The following is an 18,841-nucleotide window of genomic DNA, read 5'->3' on the forward strand; positions in this document are numbered from 1 at the left end:
TCGTCCAAAATCCTTTTTTTTTTTTTTTTTTTTATTATGGATCATCTCAGTTCCATCTCTTTCGTCCCAATTCTTAGATCATGTTTAATGATAAAATTTACGATTATAGAAGAAAAAAGAAATGAAAGGTAAAGAAAAGAAAAGAAACGAGAGAAGAAAAGTAAAGAAAGAAAAAACAAATAAACAAACAAACAAACAAACAAAAAAGAGAGAGAGAGAAAGAACAGACCGTTTTATTTATTCCTTATATCGTAAAGTTTCGCTATTTATTATAGCTACGCGTGTTATTAAGTCATATGTAAACGATACTGCCGATATACCTATTATATATATGTATATTTGGAACTGCTCATCCATCATCCTTCGTCACATTTAAACCTATTAACGTTAATTATTAAATTTATTTCTTTTTATTTTTCTTTTTCTTTTTATCTTTTTTTTCTTTTTTTAGCTTATGGCTTAAAAGAATACGAGCCGAAGTCGAGTCGAGGATTATAATTATATTGGTTGTGTTCGTCGGATTCGTCGCCGATCCTTCTTCACGTCGATCGATCTCTCTCGGTCGTCGTCGTCGTTCTTTCAAAATATGAAAAAAGGCAGAAGAGAAATAAGACGATGATGACGATGATGACGATGATATTGATGATGACGATGATCGTGATAATGAGGACGATGATGAAGAAGATGATGAAGATGACAATGATGATGACGTCGATGATTATGACACGATGATTATAATACGATGATTATAGGCGATGCCGACGAAGAAACACTTCGATCTTTATAATAATTATCGGATAAACTGGACGACGAGGACGAAGTTAACGTTGGAGATTAAAAAGGGAGCCAAACGAAATCGACGATGAGATCCTTGTGTGGTGTGAGAAGAAAGTTGTTCGTGTTTTTTTTTTTTTTTTTAGCAGCGTAAGAATCGATCAGCAAAAAAAGCTATCGAATCGTCGTCGTCGTCGTCGTCGTCGTCGTCGTCGTCGTCGTCGTCGTCGGCGCGTCGCGGCGTCGTTTTCATGGCTCATCGAAGACGATCGGAGACGCTCCAAACATTTATTTCTAGACGGAGATATTAATCTCCTTTTCTTTTTTCCTTTTCCTTTTTTTTCCATTTCTTTCTTTCATTTCTTACTTCTTTTTTTTTTTTTGATCTTCTCGTCGTATTATTTTCGGTGTTTACAAGAGCCACTTGGCTATCAAGAATATTATAAGATGGGGCGCGAAGCTGGCCAATGAGGCATCGCCCGTCACTCTGACGTCGCTGTCCTTTAAAAATACACCGTCGATCACGTGAATAATGCCGTTGGTACATTCGACGTCATGACGAAATACTCGAATCCATTTGCCCTCCCATTCGATTTGGTAACCTGAAATGATATAAAGTCGAATTTAACGAACGATTCAGTACGACTAAATCGGATTGAAATTATGTTAGAGTATGAAATCTTTTTTGAAATTAAAAAATATGTATATACATATATATGTATATATATATATATATATATATATATATATATATATACATATGTCAAGCGCTGACTGATATAGCTTTCAGCGAAGTTATAATATACTGATAATCTATTTTGTATCCAGCAACGCTCGCTCTAATTTATCATTGGGCCCTATTATTATAGGAGCGTTTTAAGGTAGCCGTCCACTTGAGAGTTTAATTGTTAATTTAATTAATTGTTAGAGAGTGTAGTTTGCTTTTCTCGTAGAGTACTCTTTCGTATCTGTTCTTTATTTGTCAATTTGAAAAGAAACTTGGAAAAATTTTTATCGTTATACAGTCATTGTGTGTAGTAAAATATTCGAAACAAGAATTTACTATAATGTCGAACATCAAGAACACTCTTAAAAGACTTTACTAAAGCCAATTCGATACTCGTTTGTACAATTTGTTTTGGAACAAACGTTATATAAAACCTTTCACGTTTATATCCGTTCAATATTGAATTTTTACTTAATACATCGTACTTTATTTTCGTTCTTTATTACTAACAACAAATGTACTCAATTTTGCTATTCTACGATGGTTGAAATCTCGGAATATAAAATCGATTCGTATTTCTGTGAACGATCTCTTTCCGTTCTGGAATGCTCTCTAATGGAAATAATCTCGTTCTAAGATAGTTGAATCATGTTCTCTCTCTTTTTGGATATATGGTTAAAACTCATTCATTCGTAATTCCAAAAGTATCCCCATTTTTTTTTATACATATATAAGTTTTAAAATAAAGCGAAACAGAAAATACGTTCAACTTTAATCTGCTATAATTTTCATCGTCGTTGTTTACAACTCGTTTCCATATTAATATTAAATTTTCAATCCGATACGACAATACAGATAGTTCAACAATATTTTTGATGAACGTTCCAGATCTTTGTTCATACTGAAGGTTACAGTTCTTAGAACGCGTGAAAAATTAAACCGACACGAAATAATAATTCAAAACAACTCTTTGCAAATTCTTTATAAAACATAAACATTTCGCGACAATTTAAAAATAATTGTATCGTTCATTCCGATCGATAGGGAAAAAAAATTTACTTATGAGATGACCTACTATGCAGGATAAAATCAATATCGGATTTGGACAATTTTTGATACTCGATTTTTTTCTCTTTTCTTTTTTTTTTTTTCCAATAGAAAATATATTTAACAAAAAACATTAATAATAGGTTACCAATGATCGTAATGACGAACGTAACTACGCGAAAAGACGATATAAAACTGTTCTCATCCGATCAATGTTCAATCATTGAAGCAAACAAAATAAGAAATATCGGGAATTAAGGATGAACTTAAATAACACGGTAAAAAAATGTACGCGAGAACGTTAAAATCGATTGACGTCGACGATTCAATAAAATTACCGATAAATACACGATCAAAATGTGTGGGTCGTGTGAATTTAAAGTTACCATTAAATGCAATGTCCTCCCCCTTCAAAAACCGAGTTATTTCCCACCTCCTCCATCCCCACTGGCAAGAAATTACTTCTCTCGAGAGCAACTTGTGATACTTTCTTTCTTTCTTTTTCTTTTTTTTTTTTACTCTTAAGTGGACGGTGGCTGCTGCTGCTGCCGTCTCCTTTAAAAACTCGTATAAGAGACACGATATTGCATGTGTCGATATGCGTGTATATTCAAAGCTCGAGATATATGCTTTTAATATAGAGAGAGAAAGAAGAGAGAGAGAAAGAGAGAGAGAGAGAGAGAGAGAGAGAGAAAGAGGTTCATATAGCGGCCTACTAGTGGTGGGATGCATATATTTGTGGGGAACAACGCATAAAGAAAAGAAAAGAAAAATAGAAAAAAAAAAAAAACAAAAACAAAAAATAATCTCTTCTATCAATTAGACAAAATCTTCTATATCCTATCGTCTAATAAGATCGTCTAATGTATTACAATTTGTCGTTTTATCCCCCACCCTTTCTATTCCATTCCTATCCCCACTTCCTTTCCATCACACCCCTAAGAGGTGATAATAGTAGATGATAGTAGACACTTCTGATGATAGAATCGAGATTGTGCGCCTGTGCGAAGAAAAAAAAAAAAATTAACAATGAAAAAAGAGAAAAAAAAAAGAGAAATAAAGAACAAAAGAAAGACCGAAAATTTTTCAGAAGATTTAACAGTTAATTAGTTTAATAATATTTAATTATTATATAGCTCCTTTTGATTATAAATATAACTGTTTTTAATCATAAATATTTTTAAAGCTCTTTTAATTATATAAAGCTTTTTTTTGCTGAATATATATGAATATGTATAAGAATGATATTATAAGGAGTACGAGTTTGGAAGGATGATAGAAAAAAAAAGAAAAGAAAATAAAGGAGAAAAGAAAGTGGGAAAAAAAAATAAGAAAAATTTGTCGTTATTTCTTTCATTTGGTTTTCTTTAATTTACTATTATTGTCGATATTGTAAAAAAGTTTGACGGACAATGATTATGATTCATTATACGTATGTACTTAGGTGTACCTATAAATCGTGCAACGCTTACGTTCAAATAAGCAAGAAAGAAAAAAAAAGAACGAAGTAATATATACTTAAGCAAAAAGCACGGGCCAGTGATATATATATATATATGTATATATATTATATATATTATATATATTATATTTATATATATATATACACATATATACAATTATAAATATATAAAGTATATGTATACAAAGCGTTTCGAGTAAAAGCACCGAATTATAATTTTTGCAAATTGCGAATGTATGTGCGACCTCGCACGTAAATGTGTATGTACTTCAATTAGCTACGGTCTCGAAATATATGTATAATATAATTTACACATAAAAATGTCAATGTGCGAACGAGGACACGTGGTGGGATAATATATCGCGCAATCAAAATTGCTTTTCCAATTTTTCCATTGACAACAGCTTTAATTATTTTACTACTAAACGAAATAAAAATTTTATGATAGATATTTATATATATATATATATATATATATATATATATATATATATATATATATAGGTATGTAGTATATTATGTATGTTCCGCGAAAGTTTTATGCAGGATGTTTTGTCGAAGGTTTTGTTCGAAGAAAGAAAAAAAAAAAAAAAAAACAAAAAACAAATAACTAAATAAAATGAAAATAAATGAACATAAGAGCAACAATAAAAAAAAAGAAGAATAAAAGAAAGTAAACGAAAAAGCAGAATTTATTTTTTCTTTTTTCAGTTTTTTTTTTCTGGCGTCGAATCTCTTCGTCTCTCCATGATTGCTTCGTTCGTTATCATTAATTTACATGTTTTAAGAAGGAAAGAATTTTTAGATCGTTTTGAAAAACTTTCTTTTTCGAGACGCGAAGAAAAGCAATTTTGATGTTTAGTCTTTGGAATAGTGAAATTTATATCGAGAAACGAAGAAATCGCTTTGTTATACATTTATATATAATTAATGTGTATATATATATACATATATATATATATGTATGTATATATATGTATGTACAATATGTAGTATTTATATCGGGTGCAAGTTGGACGAAATATAGAAGCACGTGTCGTCGCTCATCGGCGACGTTTCTCAAAACACTTAACTGACTCACCGAAAATCACTGGATTGATAGAGTTTTCGTCGTCACCTAAACGTACTGAAATAGTACCAATTTGAGAATGGACAAGTTCATAAGAGTTGCTTATTTTGTTTATGTATTTATGTATTTATGTATGTACGTATGTACGTATGTACGTATGTATATATGTATGTATGTATGTGTATACGTGTTTTCTGTGCTTGCATACTAACGAACTTTCTTCGTTTCACGTTTAATCAAAAGTTTATCTTATAATGTAATAATGCAGAAAACAAGTAAATACACTCGAAACACGTCGAATACGGATTGGATATTGGAATAAAGAATGAGAAAAAAGGGAGCATAATTATTAAAATATCGAAAATATATTTACTTACTTTCGCTTAATTCCTTGACGCGAAGCTTCAATGTATCCCTCGCAGAAGTTAGAGTGACACTTTCGTTGATACTCATTTCCCTTAATTTAGCCATCGTGTATACTTGATCGGCAACTACGAGATGTCGTTCCAATATTTGTTTGGTCTGCAAAAGTGAGCACGTGATTGTAACAAGAATATATTAGAGCTCTGTGCGAATCCCTTCCAACGTATTTCGAATTTGACTTGATTTTTTGTTCTTTTTTCTTTTCTTTTTTCTTTCTATTTTATTGGAAGAAATACTCACGTGATAGCTGAAATCTTGCATAAAAAGTTTTTTAATAGTAGACGGATAACTGATGTTAGCCCCTGACCAGGCTTGTTCTCTCGGTGCGAAATAAGTGAAACGTTTCGTCGTGTCGTTAAGTTGCTCGTTAAAACCACGTCGTTGGCCCAAGAAATAAGTGGAGCTGTAAATCGTCAATCGATCGACGTTATTATATATTTTTTAATCGAATGAATGAACGAACGAATGATGTACTTTGTTTCTTTCCGTTTTGTTTTCTCTTTTCTTTTTTTTTTTTAACACCGTTAGAGACGGAGTAATACGACAATGCAATCGATTGTTGTAAAATCGCATAAATTGAATTAAATCTTACTTCAACATAGGATCAGTTCTAAGTTTGTCCAAAACGGTCGTGTAAGGTACACCCAGGACCCTATCGATGATATGAATAATTCCATTGGTCGCTGCAATGTTTGCGGTAACTACTGTAGCATTTACGCCGCCTCCCTCTACGGTAATTGTTTGATTTCCGGCTGGTCCTTGTACGACGTTGAAATAAAGTTTCTTTCTATCGGCGGCGGTAGGTATCTAAAAGATATTATAATATATAATTAATATCTAACGAAGAATCGTCGACATACATTTCAAGAGATAAAATTTAAAAGACAATGAACAGTAAGGAGGGAAACGATTATCGTAAAAATAAAAAAAGAGAAAAAAAGGAAGAAAACAAGAAAAAGAAAGAATGAACAAAAAAAAAAAAAAAAATACAAAACGTACCAACAACAGAATTAGTCGAAAAGATATGAAGCGTGGATTTGCTTTTTTTTTTTCTTTTTTTTTTTTCTTTTCTTTTAAATTCTTTCTTCAAAGCGTGCAGATAATACGAAAGAAGAAAACAACGATTCGATATAAAGTAATTTCGATATAACGTGCAATAGTATATTATTTGTATGTAATTTGATTACTTCAAGCTTTCAACAGTTACGCTTTTGTTATCAATTTTAAATTGAACGAACGAGGAAGGGACAAAAATGAAAATCAAAAAAGAAAAGAAAACAAGAAAGGCAAATAATAGGAAAGAAACAAAGAAAGAACATATATAGTTTTGTCATTCCAACGTTCATGCTAATCAGCGTTTAGAACGATTTCAATAAGATATCATGCAAAATGTCGCATGAGGACGAACGTGTGTTAGTAGTAAATCTCTAACGATAAAATGTAGATTATCTTTTAATCGTTTGAGTGCCGTGCAAACGCAATCACGCCATTCGCATTTTAATGTCGAAAAGTGCCATTGAATAGAGGGTGCCACAAAATAGAAATGGCAGCTCGGATTTTATTACAGGTATCGATAATCCGAGAGCTTTAAATGATTGTTCGAAATTGCAGATAGTATACGTATTTTTAAATAAATTTTTTAAATACAATAACTATATAACGAATGCTCGATTGTTATTTAAATCAATGGATATATTACGAAATGTTATGATGCGAAAAGAAGAGAATAGCACGTAGAAATATTTTTCAATGGGCACCATCCATTACACTCGAACGTTTTCAGAAAAAAAAAAAAAAAAACAATTTTATTTTCTGATGTCGGATATATTTGTTTTTATTTCTTATTTCATTTATTTTTTCTATTTTTTTTTTTTTTTTTTTTTTTTTTCTTTAAGATTATCTAAGCGAAATGCAATGTTATATAGCCGATTTGCAGTCCTTATCTAAAAGGAAAAAGAAATAGACATCGACATAAGAGATCAACGAAGGATGCAAGAAAAAAATCATTCTCATCTTTTCATAACGAAAAACATTGAAAGCTGCATGATAAAAACGTTGGTAATTACCCCAGCTTGTGCCTTCCCGGTCGATGGTATTTTTTGGATCATTGAAGGAGAGAAAGAAAGAAAGAAAGAGGAAAAATAAATAAATGAATAAGTAAATAATAATAAAAAATTAAAAAAAAAAAAAAAATAATAAAAAACAGGACAAGAAAAGTAAGTCATTAAACGAGTACACTTTTATATGTATGATAACTATACGCTAATGTCTGTCGTTTTCTTTAATTTTTCGTTTTCTTTTTTTCCTTTTAATTTTATTTTTATTAAAAAAGAAAAAAAAAAAGAAAAAAGAGAACGAAAGAAGAAAAAAAACGGCAGAACGTGATAAGGTATTAAGTCTACATTATACGATTATCGATATTATTATTAAAAGTTTCGAAATTCCTTCGAAAAAAAAAAAATAAAAAAAAAACACACAAACACACACACACACACACACATATAGATATATATATATATATATATATATATATATATATAAGATAAACGCGAAGTAATCGATCGAAATCTATGCAGTCGTAATTTAATTTCTTTTCATATTACACCGATACACGCACACAGACACCCACACAAAATAATTTAAAAAAAACGCTCACCTGACTGATACTCTTGTTTTGTATTTTTTCCAATGGTAGTCTCTGTTTGACGTAATGCAAGTTCAGGATCTCCTTAACTCGCCTTTTATCTTGTAAAATATGTTGTACGCCAGGTTCTTCGAGTGCCGCATTGCTAGGTGCGAAGAGAGTTACATCGTGGAGCCTGTTTATGGTCGTCATTATGTCATCACCGAAATCTCGAATGGTCTCGTAAAATTTGTATACAGGACCGTCCTCCTTCTCCTATACGCGTGGAAAAAGAGAGAAAAGGGAAATTCTGTTTATATCGGTCATAAACGATATAGCTCGCCTTTCATAAAAAAATATATATATATATATATATATATATATATTTCTTATCTTTTCTTTTCTTTTCTTTTTTGTTTGTTCTGTCTTTTCTTTCTAATTTTTGTGAACTATACTACGAAGGAATCGTGATGATGATTGAAACGATCCAAATTAGAAGATAACAAAAGAAAAAAAAAAAGAAAAGAAAATAAATAACGATAATGAAGGGAGAGAGTTACATAGAGATTCAGAAATAGATGATTTAAATGGACAAAAGCATTGTGGTAGGGTGGACTGGATGAATGGAATAGTAGAGTAGGTTGAATAGAGAGGAATTAAGTAGAGATGAATTTAAAAGAAAAAAAGAGAAAAAAATGGAATCTAGCCGAAATTTAATAAGCTTTGTTTCGGTTTATCCAAAATAATACGTAGAGAGAATATAATACGTAAGATTTGTACATTAAAAAAAATATATATATACACGTATATATATATATATAAGAAAGAAAATGTAATTGAAATAATTTTTCAAATAGATTCGAATTTATATAACATTAATTAAAGAAAAAAAATATATATATATACATGTATTAATAAGGAAGGGAAAGGATTCGAAATGGAAATGAGACACCGAGACGATAATACTATCGTATAGAATTGTTATTAATTTAATATTTTGAAATTTATCTCTTTTATGATGATGAGTTTCTTTTGTCTCTCTCTCTCTCTCTATATATATATATATATATATATATATATACATACATGCATACGTATATGTAAGCATGTATATATATATATATATTGAGTTACTTCTTGTAAATCCTTTGAATATGCAAATTAAACAGGTTAATTATTAAACACTTTGACGATAATGAAAGATATAACGAGCAGATTTTACGAAAGCAGACTCTCTTTTTCAGACAAATACAAGGATAAATTCTATTACAAATGGCCGAAGTGAATGCACCATTTAACTCGAATTGAAAGCTTTAAACTTTCTTTGCTTGATCTACCGCGATCGAATTATAAACTTTTAAATGCGACTTAATGAAGCGAATGTCTTGGTGATGGTGATTGTTTACTTGTTTTATGTTTTTTGTTGTACTTTTTGATTCTCTCGGTGGCTCGTCCTATGAATTTTAATGGGTATAAAGAGAAAGAAAGTCACAGCAAAAAAAAGAGAGGTACAGAGAGAGAGAGAGAGAGAGAGAGAGAGAGAGAGAGAACGAAGAAGAACGATTAATTAATCGGACAGAAATTTTAATTAACCCTAACATATTAAATCTGTTCTTGGGTATATTTGTTATATTTATCCGTGAAAACGATAACAAATTTAATTTTATCAACTTTATGGCTTTTGTTGATACGACATCCATAATAGCTTAATATGCTAATTCAACAGGTCGTCCATTAAAATTCAAAATCTTTATTTAATTTATATGATCTGTTATATTTCTATATGATTTGAAAAATATCGATACTCGTTTAGTTGAAATCACATCAGAGAAAGTGAGAGAGAAAGTGAAAGAGTGTGAGAGAGAGAGAGAGAGAGAGAGAGAGAGAGAGAGAGAGAGAGAGAAAGTTCATAATGTTTCATTTTCTCTCTATCTCTCTCTTTTTGAATTAAAAATCATAATAAAAAATATGTATACCAATACTTTGTCATTTAATTATATAATTTCTGTATATCGATATTTATAAGGTATCACGAAAGTTAAAGCTGATATATCGAAAACGAGATTATTTTTAGAATCAACCCGGCAAATATATCCAAGAATATGATTTAAATTTGCGAGGGGTTAGATCGAACGTGTTTCTTTTTTCCTTTCTTGTTTTCTTCTTCTTTTTTTTTCTTTTTTTGTTAAACTTCGTCACGTAAAAAATTTTATTTAACGTCGTTATTAATTTAACTTATTGCAATGAGAAAATTGATGGGCAAATTTCTTACTTTTTTCTGTCTTTTATTTTTTTTTTTTACTTCTTTCTTTTCTTTTTCTTTACTTGGAGTTCCTTCATAATGTTATTTCTATAATACTCTTCCTCTCTCTTTTTTTTTTCTATCTCTCTTTCTCTCTCTCTCCCTTTCTTTTTCATTCTTTCTCTTTACTTATTTTACTTCTTTCAACAGAAAGATTGTTTGCCAGAGAAAAAAGAAGAAAAGGGGTTGAGGGTAACTTCTTAAAAGGATAAAACGGGTAATCAACGGAATAAATATCGGACGATTGAATACAATGGAAAACGAAAATGCTATCGTAAAAGAAGGAATGGAAAAATCGATGCTCGTTCTATAATATTAAAGTTCAGGAAGGATTTTCAATCAGGTCAGAGAAATCAATAATAATAACAATAATAATAATAATAATAACAATAACAATAACAATAATCATAAGAATAAACGTGATTATTGCTAAACAATTAACACACAGTTGTTGTCTACTCTTGTTACGTACTTTTTCTTTTTTTTATTTATTTTTTATCTGGAATTCACTTTTGACTGTAAAGAAGAAACGATGGAAGAATTGGTGAACAATAGATTAGGATTTATATAATAGGGATATTTATGGGAGGGTGGAAAGAGTGGGGTGGGTGAGCTGAAGGTACGAGAAGGAGATGATAAAATCTTGATGATAGGTAAAATTTCTAACGAAATATCGAGAAAATTTATGTAATTATGAACGACGGTTGGATTATCGTTCCGTTATATTTCGTGCAGTATAATCGAACGAATTTTTATTTATAATATTTATTTTTTTTTTACTCCCCTTGAAAACGATGTTTTCACGTACGATTAATCGAAACGTGTTCCATTTTATTTTTCTTTTTCTTTTTTTTTTTTTTTGTTTCTTTTGTTTTCTTTCTTCTGTTTGACACGACAGAAAGAAAAATATGTCGGAACGAGATTCCATGGAGCCGCCATTTTTATATATTTTTATATATATAAAAGGACAAATAAAAAAAAGAAAATAAAAACGACGTTTTCGACACGACTGTACGGAACTAACACAGTCGTCGAGAAAACTTTGTGTATGTAAGAAGAGAGATAGACGAATTAAGGACAGTCGATTTTTCGATAACATTTTGTTTTTTCTTTTTTCTTCTTTTTTTTTTTTTCTTTCGATCTTTTTCTTTATTTCTTCCCTCACGAAAATATTTCGACGCTAAACTATTGGTTTTTTAATTAATTCAATTCGATCATAATCGAATGAAAATTTTTTTTATATATATTTACCCGTAAATACCATCGTAGATTTTCCCATTTTTCAAATATTTCTTTTAAACATTTTTCCTTTTCATTAAATTAACGAAGAAAGGACAGAGTTTAAGATCTAGCATATTTATGATAAATGAATTTATAACAAACGAATGACAATAATGATCATGAGAAACGAGTTCTTTTTATCATTTCTTTTTTCTCAATTCATATTATAACTTTTAAATTCGTCGTCAGTTTCCATGACTGGTCCTTACGAATCGTTTTCTCTTTCTATCGACGAAGTAAGTAGATGGGAAGGAAAAAAAAATAACAATTGATAAAAAAGGTATCTCTCATCTAAAATACGATATATACTTGTATATACATACATATATATATATATATATTTATATATATGTATGTATGTAATAATATAACGTGATCGATATCATTAAACAATCGGCTCTCAGACTTCCATTTGCCATGGCGACATGGCTAAAAAGTATGAGCTTGAATGTGTCGTGTGTTTTTGCGAAGTCTCTGATGAGTTCATTTAATAAGTACTTACGATGCCCTATACGACATGCAGAGTCCAATAGAGACATGCAAAGCACCACAGAATAACATCATTGAGTCAATATAAGAATAGTAAACACATTTACACAATTGATAATAATAATAATAATAATAATAATAATAATAATAATAATAATAATAATAATAATAATAATAATAATAATAACAACAAAAAAAACGAGAGAAATTTTTCTCTTTCTCCCTCTCTCACTCTCTCTATTTTTATCTCTAACTATATCGATTGGTATCGATCGATCGATGATCAGTATAAAAGAGAGAAGGGGGTCATGAACAAATTTTTAAGTAAGAGTAAAGAAAAAAAAAAATGTTGTCGATCGAACGAGACAACGAGGCGTATGTTATCCCTCTTCTCTCCCTTCTCGTAAATCTCTTTTAGCTTGTCACGGATATATAATTTCTTTTTTGTACTACTCGTAATTTATATGATACTTATAATATCGATAGTAACGCTATTCTTCGTGTTATTCCTTTTTTTCTTCTTCTTCTTTTTATTAAGACAAATTCGGTTGGCCGAATTTTCTTTTCTTTTCTTTTCTTTCTTTCTTTCTTTTTTCTTTTTTTTTTTTTCATCTGAATTTAGAAGAATATAAATCAACGCGAAAGAAAAATGTTTCCGAGCAGTATGAGAAATAATTTCGGCGAATATATTGGGATTAATTGAAGAAAAAGAAAAAAAAAAAAAAGAAAAAGAAAAGAAGAAAGAAAAATCCAAAGATAGGAGTATCTTTCTTTCTTTTTTTTTTTTTTTTATTATTTTCTTTTTCTCTTTTTTTTTTCAATCGTCACTTATCGACGATAACCGATATTATTCTTTAAATTTCTGTTTGGTACGATCCACGGGCCGTTAAATACATTCTATATCTAATTAGAACGAGCATCGTTTAACAAGAAAAACGAGCGTTAACAGCTGTTACGATATTATCGTTAGTAATGGCAAGAATGCTCCGGAGCCTTATATTTCGCGTTACCGAAAATCCCATTAGCGTCGTGCCCCCGGGTAAATTACGTAATTGTGATCTATGGGCCCTTTAGGATCTCTATCGAGTTCTCCTTAAGTACCCGAGATCACGTATCCGAGAATTAAACGTATGAAACTAAACGAACGTTGCAAGAATATCTTGATGATATCGTATCGTTTCAACAATTCGTACAATTTTCCTTTTTAAATCATTAAGTTCGATTACGTGATCGGTAAAACCGCGAAGTGATAACAAATATTTAACGAAAAAAAAAAAAAAAAAAACGAAGTTTTACTTGTATATAACAAAAAAAAGTGAAGATATTTCTTACTAGATCGAATCAACATACTTTCCGATATTTGTGCAACGTCACTATAACTATAATCTTTTTTTTTTTTTCTTTTCTATTACTACTTCATTCATTCATTCATTCATTCAATAATTCATTCACTCTTTCTCTCTTTTGCTCTCAATCTATTTATTCTTATATCTCATTCAAGGAGAACGAAAAAAAAGGAAGGAAAGAAAAAAAATGAAAAGGAAAAGGAAAGAGAAAGAGAGAGAGAGAGAGAGAGAGAGAGAGAGAGAGAGAGAGAGAGAGAGAGAACGAAGAAAAGAGAATAGAAAGAAGTAGGGTATCCTGAAAAGAACAAGTCCGAAGGGAAAAATAATGTCCTAACGTGGCTCGAGCTTCGCATATCCTCCTTTCGAGAGTCGAGATATATAGATCGAATCGAATCGATCCGATCCAATCGATCGATCGATCGATCGATCAATCGATCGATCTATCTATCGATCTATCGTTCGTTCGTTCGTTCGTTCGTTCGTTCGTTCGTTCGTTCGTTGTCGCGAACGTGACATCGGTTTTAAACGATTATATTTTTGCGCTTGAGCATAAAAAACGTATTTCTCCTCTCCTCTGCACTCACCCCCTCCTCTATTCATCCACCCCTTTGGGTAATTTAAGCCGCACGCGACCAGATTCCGTCGGATTTTCTTTTTCTGTTTTTTCTTTCTTTATACTTTTGCGATTTCGAAGAGTAATTTCCGGGGAAGGGATTCGTGCGAGTCCGACTAAACGAATTTGAAAGGAAGCGAGAAACGGAGGATAGAAGAAAATCGAAATCGTTTACTTTTGAATCGCGTTTCAACGAAATGTATGTATATATACATATATATATATTTATATATATATATATAGTTGTTAAATAACGAGATTTCGCTATAATTTACTAGTCGATCGAAGCTATGATGAGAGAGAGAACCTTTTTACGAGATTTCGTCGTGAAAATTTCTCATCTTTAACTTTATCATCAAACCGTTTATCGTTCGTTTTAACCAAAAGACGATATACTGCGTGTATTACAAAACAGAAAAAAAGGAATAAGCGAAATTACTGCGGAGAGGAAAAGTCGATTATTAGGATTAACGGACGACATTTTTGAGTTTTTGAGTTCTCGACTCTCGTTTTTTATGATTGCTCCTTTTATATACGTACATATGTACGTACATGAAAAAAAAAAAATTGCATTTCATCTGTACAGTTCCAACGAGATAATTAAATATAGATGAGTAATATTAAAAGAATATGCGAACTCGAGAAAGAGGGGTATCCATTTATATCGAATTTAAAATCATCTCTCTGTCTCTCTCTCTCTCTCTCTCTCTCTCTCTTTTATATAATACATATATATATATATGTATCTATAGGTATCTATCTCGATATAATAATAATAACACTAATAATAATAATAATAATAATATTTAAAACAATAGATAAATAAAAAAAGAAATAAATAAGTAAAGAAATATTAAAGAAGTCACACTACTTATTTAGACATTATAATATTAAAATCGTATAGAGAGAGTTTGTATATATATATATTTTTTTTTCTTTTTTCTTTTCTTTTTTGTTTTCTTTTTTATTGTTTTATTTTTTTTTTTATTCTTTTGATGATGATAGATCGGGCGTCACATGAGAGATGATGATACGAAAAATGAGGGAACGGAGGTATTCGTCGTGAATGAAATGGTAACAGCGTTCATGATAGAATGCAATTGATGTCTCATGAGATCAATATGGCTATGTCTACGAATTATGACGAGATTATGTGATGTATATAAACATATATATAATATATATATATATATATATATATATGAGTAATATATATAATATATATGGAGAAAAAGGTCGCGGTATAATTCGACGACACTATGTGTGTGACGGTGCTCTCGTTTCCGACGACATGCGACATTCAAGGGGCATCAATCGCTAAACGATCACGATAGCTTCTAGCGGTGCAACGTGCATTGTGTGTGCATAATATTATAATCCTTTTTTTTTTTTTTTTTCTTTTTTTTCTTTCTCTCTCTAACAGTAGACATTGACGTACGTCTAATAATAAAAAAAAAAAAAAAAAAAAAAAAATAAAAAAATATAAAAAAAGAAAAACAGGTAGAGATTTTTCGTTCCTTTCTTCTATTCGATAAAAACGAATTCGAATTAGAAATAATATCTAACGAATAGGAAAGTAAAGAAAAAAAAAAAAAAAAAAAAAAGTAGCAACGAACGACGCTCATCGTAACGTCGAACGTGAAATTCGAAATTGAAATATCTAAAAAAATAAATAAAAACGTAGGAAAAGAAAAAGAAAATTTCGATCTCGTTTAAAAGTTTGAGAATTGCAAAAAGAAAAATGAAATGATTTATCATCTTCGTCGAAAGGTCCGTAGAAGATAATCATTTTTTTTTTTTTTTTTTTTGTTCAAAACGAAAAATCTTCCTCACTACGAACGATGCATTCACCAGGCCACAGTTAGTTAAAAAGTTATATATATATATATAAATATATACGAGCGCTGTTTCCATGTCATCGAAAAATAGACGTATGACGATAGAAACGGGAATAGATTATTGAAATAGGATACGGATAGACGGACGTGTCAAGGATCATCAATTAATAGTTTCTAAAATCCAGGCACCTTCGATCCGTCATCTTCGATCCACGAACCGAACCATTTTTTTTTGTTTTTCTTTGTAGACTATATACTGAAGAAATAATGTTCTCAGTTCGCTTAAAAAAAAAACGAAGGAAAGAAAGAAAGAAAAAAAAAAAAAAAACAGAAGAGAAGAAAAAAAAATACCAATGGAAATAATCTCGTCGGTGGTTAAAACTCGTCCTCACGTAGTTTCATCTCTCTACATTTGATATCGGTTATTAATTCAGGTACATATATAGATAGATACATATGTACGTATCACACCATGATTTTATCAAGGAAAAAAAGAAAGAAAAAGGAAAATATAAACGTTTCACAAAATGTCAAATCGAACGAATTTAAAACGAGGACGCAAACGGTTGGTATATATTATTTAGATTTGTCTTAAAATATATTGGGACGAATTATATTCGAGTAGAGTTAAAATTGATAACAACGTCAGAAACGATTGACTTATATTATTAATGCTGGTATTAAATCGATTTTATTACGGTGTTCAAACGATTAAGATCGTTCTATTAAAACAGTTTCAATCTATTCACCGGCAGCAAAAATGATTCTTTTTGATAATAATAGGTATTCAGGGGCTCAACTAAGAAAACAACAACGACATAGTTAATGTATTTAACAGGGTCATTTAGCGCGTTCGTGCTTCGTTTCGTTCTGTCGTTTCGAACATTTTACGAGGGTTTTTCTCAGACATTTCGCGAGACTATTTTCAAAAGGTGCGATAAACGCGTTCCTTCTTGATCATTAGTAGCTATATGCAAATATCGTCGGTCTTTATCTTTATTTCGACGACGTTAAAACGTTAAAATCTTTGTCTCAAATAGACTATCAACCACGTTTAATCAGACGGTTAAAAACGATTTATGGACGATATATACGATAACGTTGTGCAAAATGTCTATATATTTTATCATTACAATCGATATATATATATATATATATATATATATATATATATATATATATAAAACCGATGCATCCTCGTTAAATTTTTTTTTTTAAATATTTCATATTTCTTTTTCTCTATATATTTTCTTTTTAAATTGCAATTTATAATATAAAGCACTTCATATATATACATACATATACATACATACATACGTATGTATGTATATATATATATATATATATAAGGTTGCACGTACACACGCACACCCATACGCATACAAATATCCCACGTTGTATATTATAAATAATTTTCTATTCAAGAGAAATAAAAATCTTTTCTTTTTTTTTCTTTTTTTCTTTTTTTGTTTTTGTTTATTTCTTCTTTCTTTTCCTCGAACGTAAAATTTATTTCCACCGTAGGCGATGAGATATATAGATATCGTTTTCTTTTTCTATTCTTTTATGTTTTTCTTTTTTTCTTTGTATCGTAGTAAAAAAATAGGTATGATATCCAATGAGATATCGGGTTGAAAAATAGAGATCAATCCGACGATTATTGCTTGTGTTGTTCTCATAGTGAACATGCACACATCCTTCTTGCACACATATACGTGTGTATCTAATTAACTACTACTACTATTACTACTATTATTACTTACTACTACTACTAGTAGTATCTACGAAAGAGAATATAGATGCAATGGGCCAAATGGGATTAATAATTTTCTTTTTTCTATTTTAGCAATTACATTAAACAATAACATTGTTATCTGCTAACTCTAACACATCGATCATGCAGGCTATGTCTAATAATCCTTTAACGTACAAATAGATACGCTCTTTAAAAGCTGCGGAACAAGTAAATGCATATAATGGAAGAATTATCAAAAAGGAATAAACGAAAATAAAAAAAAAAATAATAATAATAATGAAAAAAAAAATCATTTCAAGTCTATGCACGTTTCTAAAGAATGAAGTTTTACTTTTTCTTTTTTCTCTTTTTTATTTTTTGTTTCTTATTTTTTTTTTTTTTTTTTACGAATAATACCCACTCAATATTTTCAAAGACACGCGCGACGATTTATATCTATTAAAACTTTTTCAAAACTTGACTCGCGTCCTTCGACTCTTTCGACGTTATATTTATTTCGCTAAAAATTATTCAAAAGTTTTTCCTTTTCGCTTATGACGTCTAGCGAATAGTTTTATATATATATATATAAAAGTAAGTTTTCCCAAGAAAATCACAAGCCTTCGTGAAAGTTCCCGTGCACTCGTCGTTTACGCGAAGATCAACGCGAGGGAATCGACGTATCACACGACACTTTTATCGCTCCTATAAAATGAATATATAAAAGCTTTTTTTCTTTTTTACCTTCTCCTCTTTGAAGACAAATTGTAAAAAGCAAACGAACCGTGGAACGGTATAACCCACGAGAGTGCCTATAAAACTCTCATATGAATCACAATTTTACATAAAGTCGATATGAAATAAACCGTTCGCGTTTTCAACCTCGGAATCAAAGAACAAAATGGACAAAAAAAAGAAAAGAAAAGAAAAGAAAAGAAAAGATCGTAATTGTCTTTAGAAATGGAAAAACACGCGTTATTGAGTTTAGTGTAATCATTATTAAAAAAAAAAAAAAATAAATAAATAAAAAAAATAAAAAAGAAAAGAAAGAAGAAGGATAAAGGAAAAAGAAAAATTATGAAAAAACAAAATCGAAAAGAAAATTTTCATCT

At 30.1% G+C, this 18,841-nt stretch overlaps 1 protein-coding gene across 8 annotated transcripts in view; it reads right to left on the reverse strand.

Moving 5' to 3' along the window:
- Nucleotides 1–18,841, reverse strand: part of LOC122635991 (fasciclin-1) — a 310,273-nt gene continuing 291,432 nt past the window's right edge. For 3 of the 8 annotated variants that reach the window (XM_043826760.1, XM_043826758.1, XM_043826765.1), the window contains 8 exons: nt 12,211–12,216; nt 8,159–8,401; nt 7,569–7,580; nt 6,095–6,309; nt 5,743–5,905; nt 5,457–5,601; nt 5,092–5,136; nt 1–1,376 (listed from right to left, as the gene is read on the reverse strand). In XM_043826760.1, coding sequence (XP_043682695.1) covers nt 1,186–1,376; nt 5,092–5,136; nt 5,457–5,601; nt 5,743–5,905; nt 6,095–6,309; nt 7,569–7,580; nt 8,159–8,401; nt 12,211–12,216 — 1,020 coding nt within the window. In that variant the 3' untranslated portion in view covers nt 1–1,185. The remainder of the gene's footprint in view (nt 1,377–5,091; nt 5,137–5,456; nt 5,602–5,742; nt 5,906–6,094; nt 6,310–7,568; nt 7,581–8,158; nt 8,402–12,210; nt 12,217–18,841) is intronic. The other 5 variants (XM_043826762.1, XM_043826759.1, XM_043826761.1 and 2 more) reach the window with 4 other exon arrangements.

This window comes from Vespula pensylvanica, chromosome 20 (genome assembly GCF_014466175.1).
Source record: "Vespula pensylvanica isolate Volc-1 chromosome 20, ASM1446617v1, whole genome shotgun sequence".
Lineage (NCBI taxonomy): Eukaryota > Metazoa > Arthropoda > Insecta > Hymenoptera > Vespidae > Vespula > Vespula pensylvanica.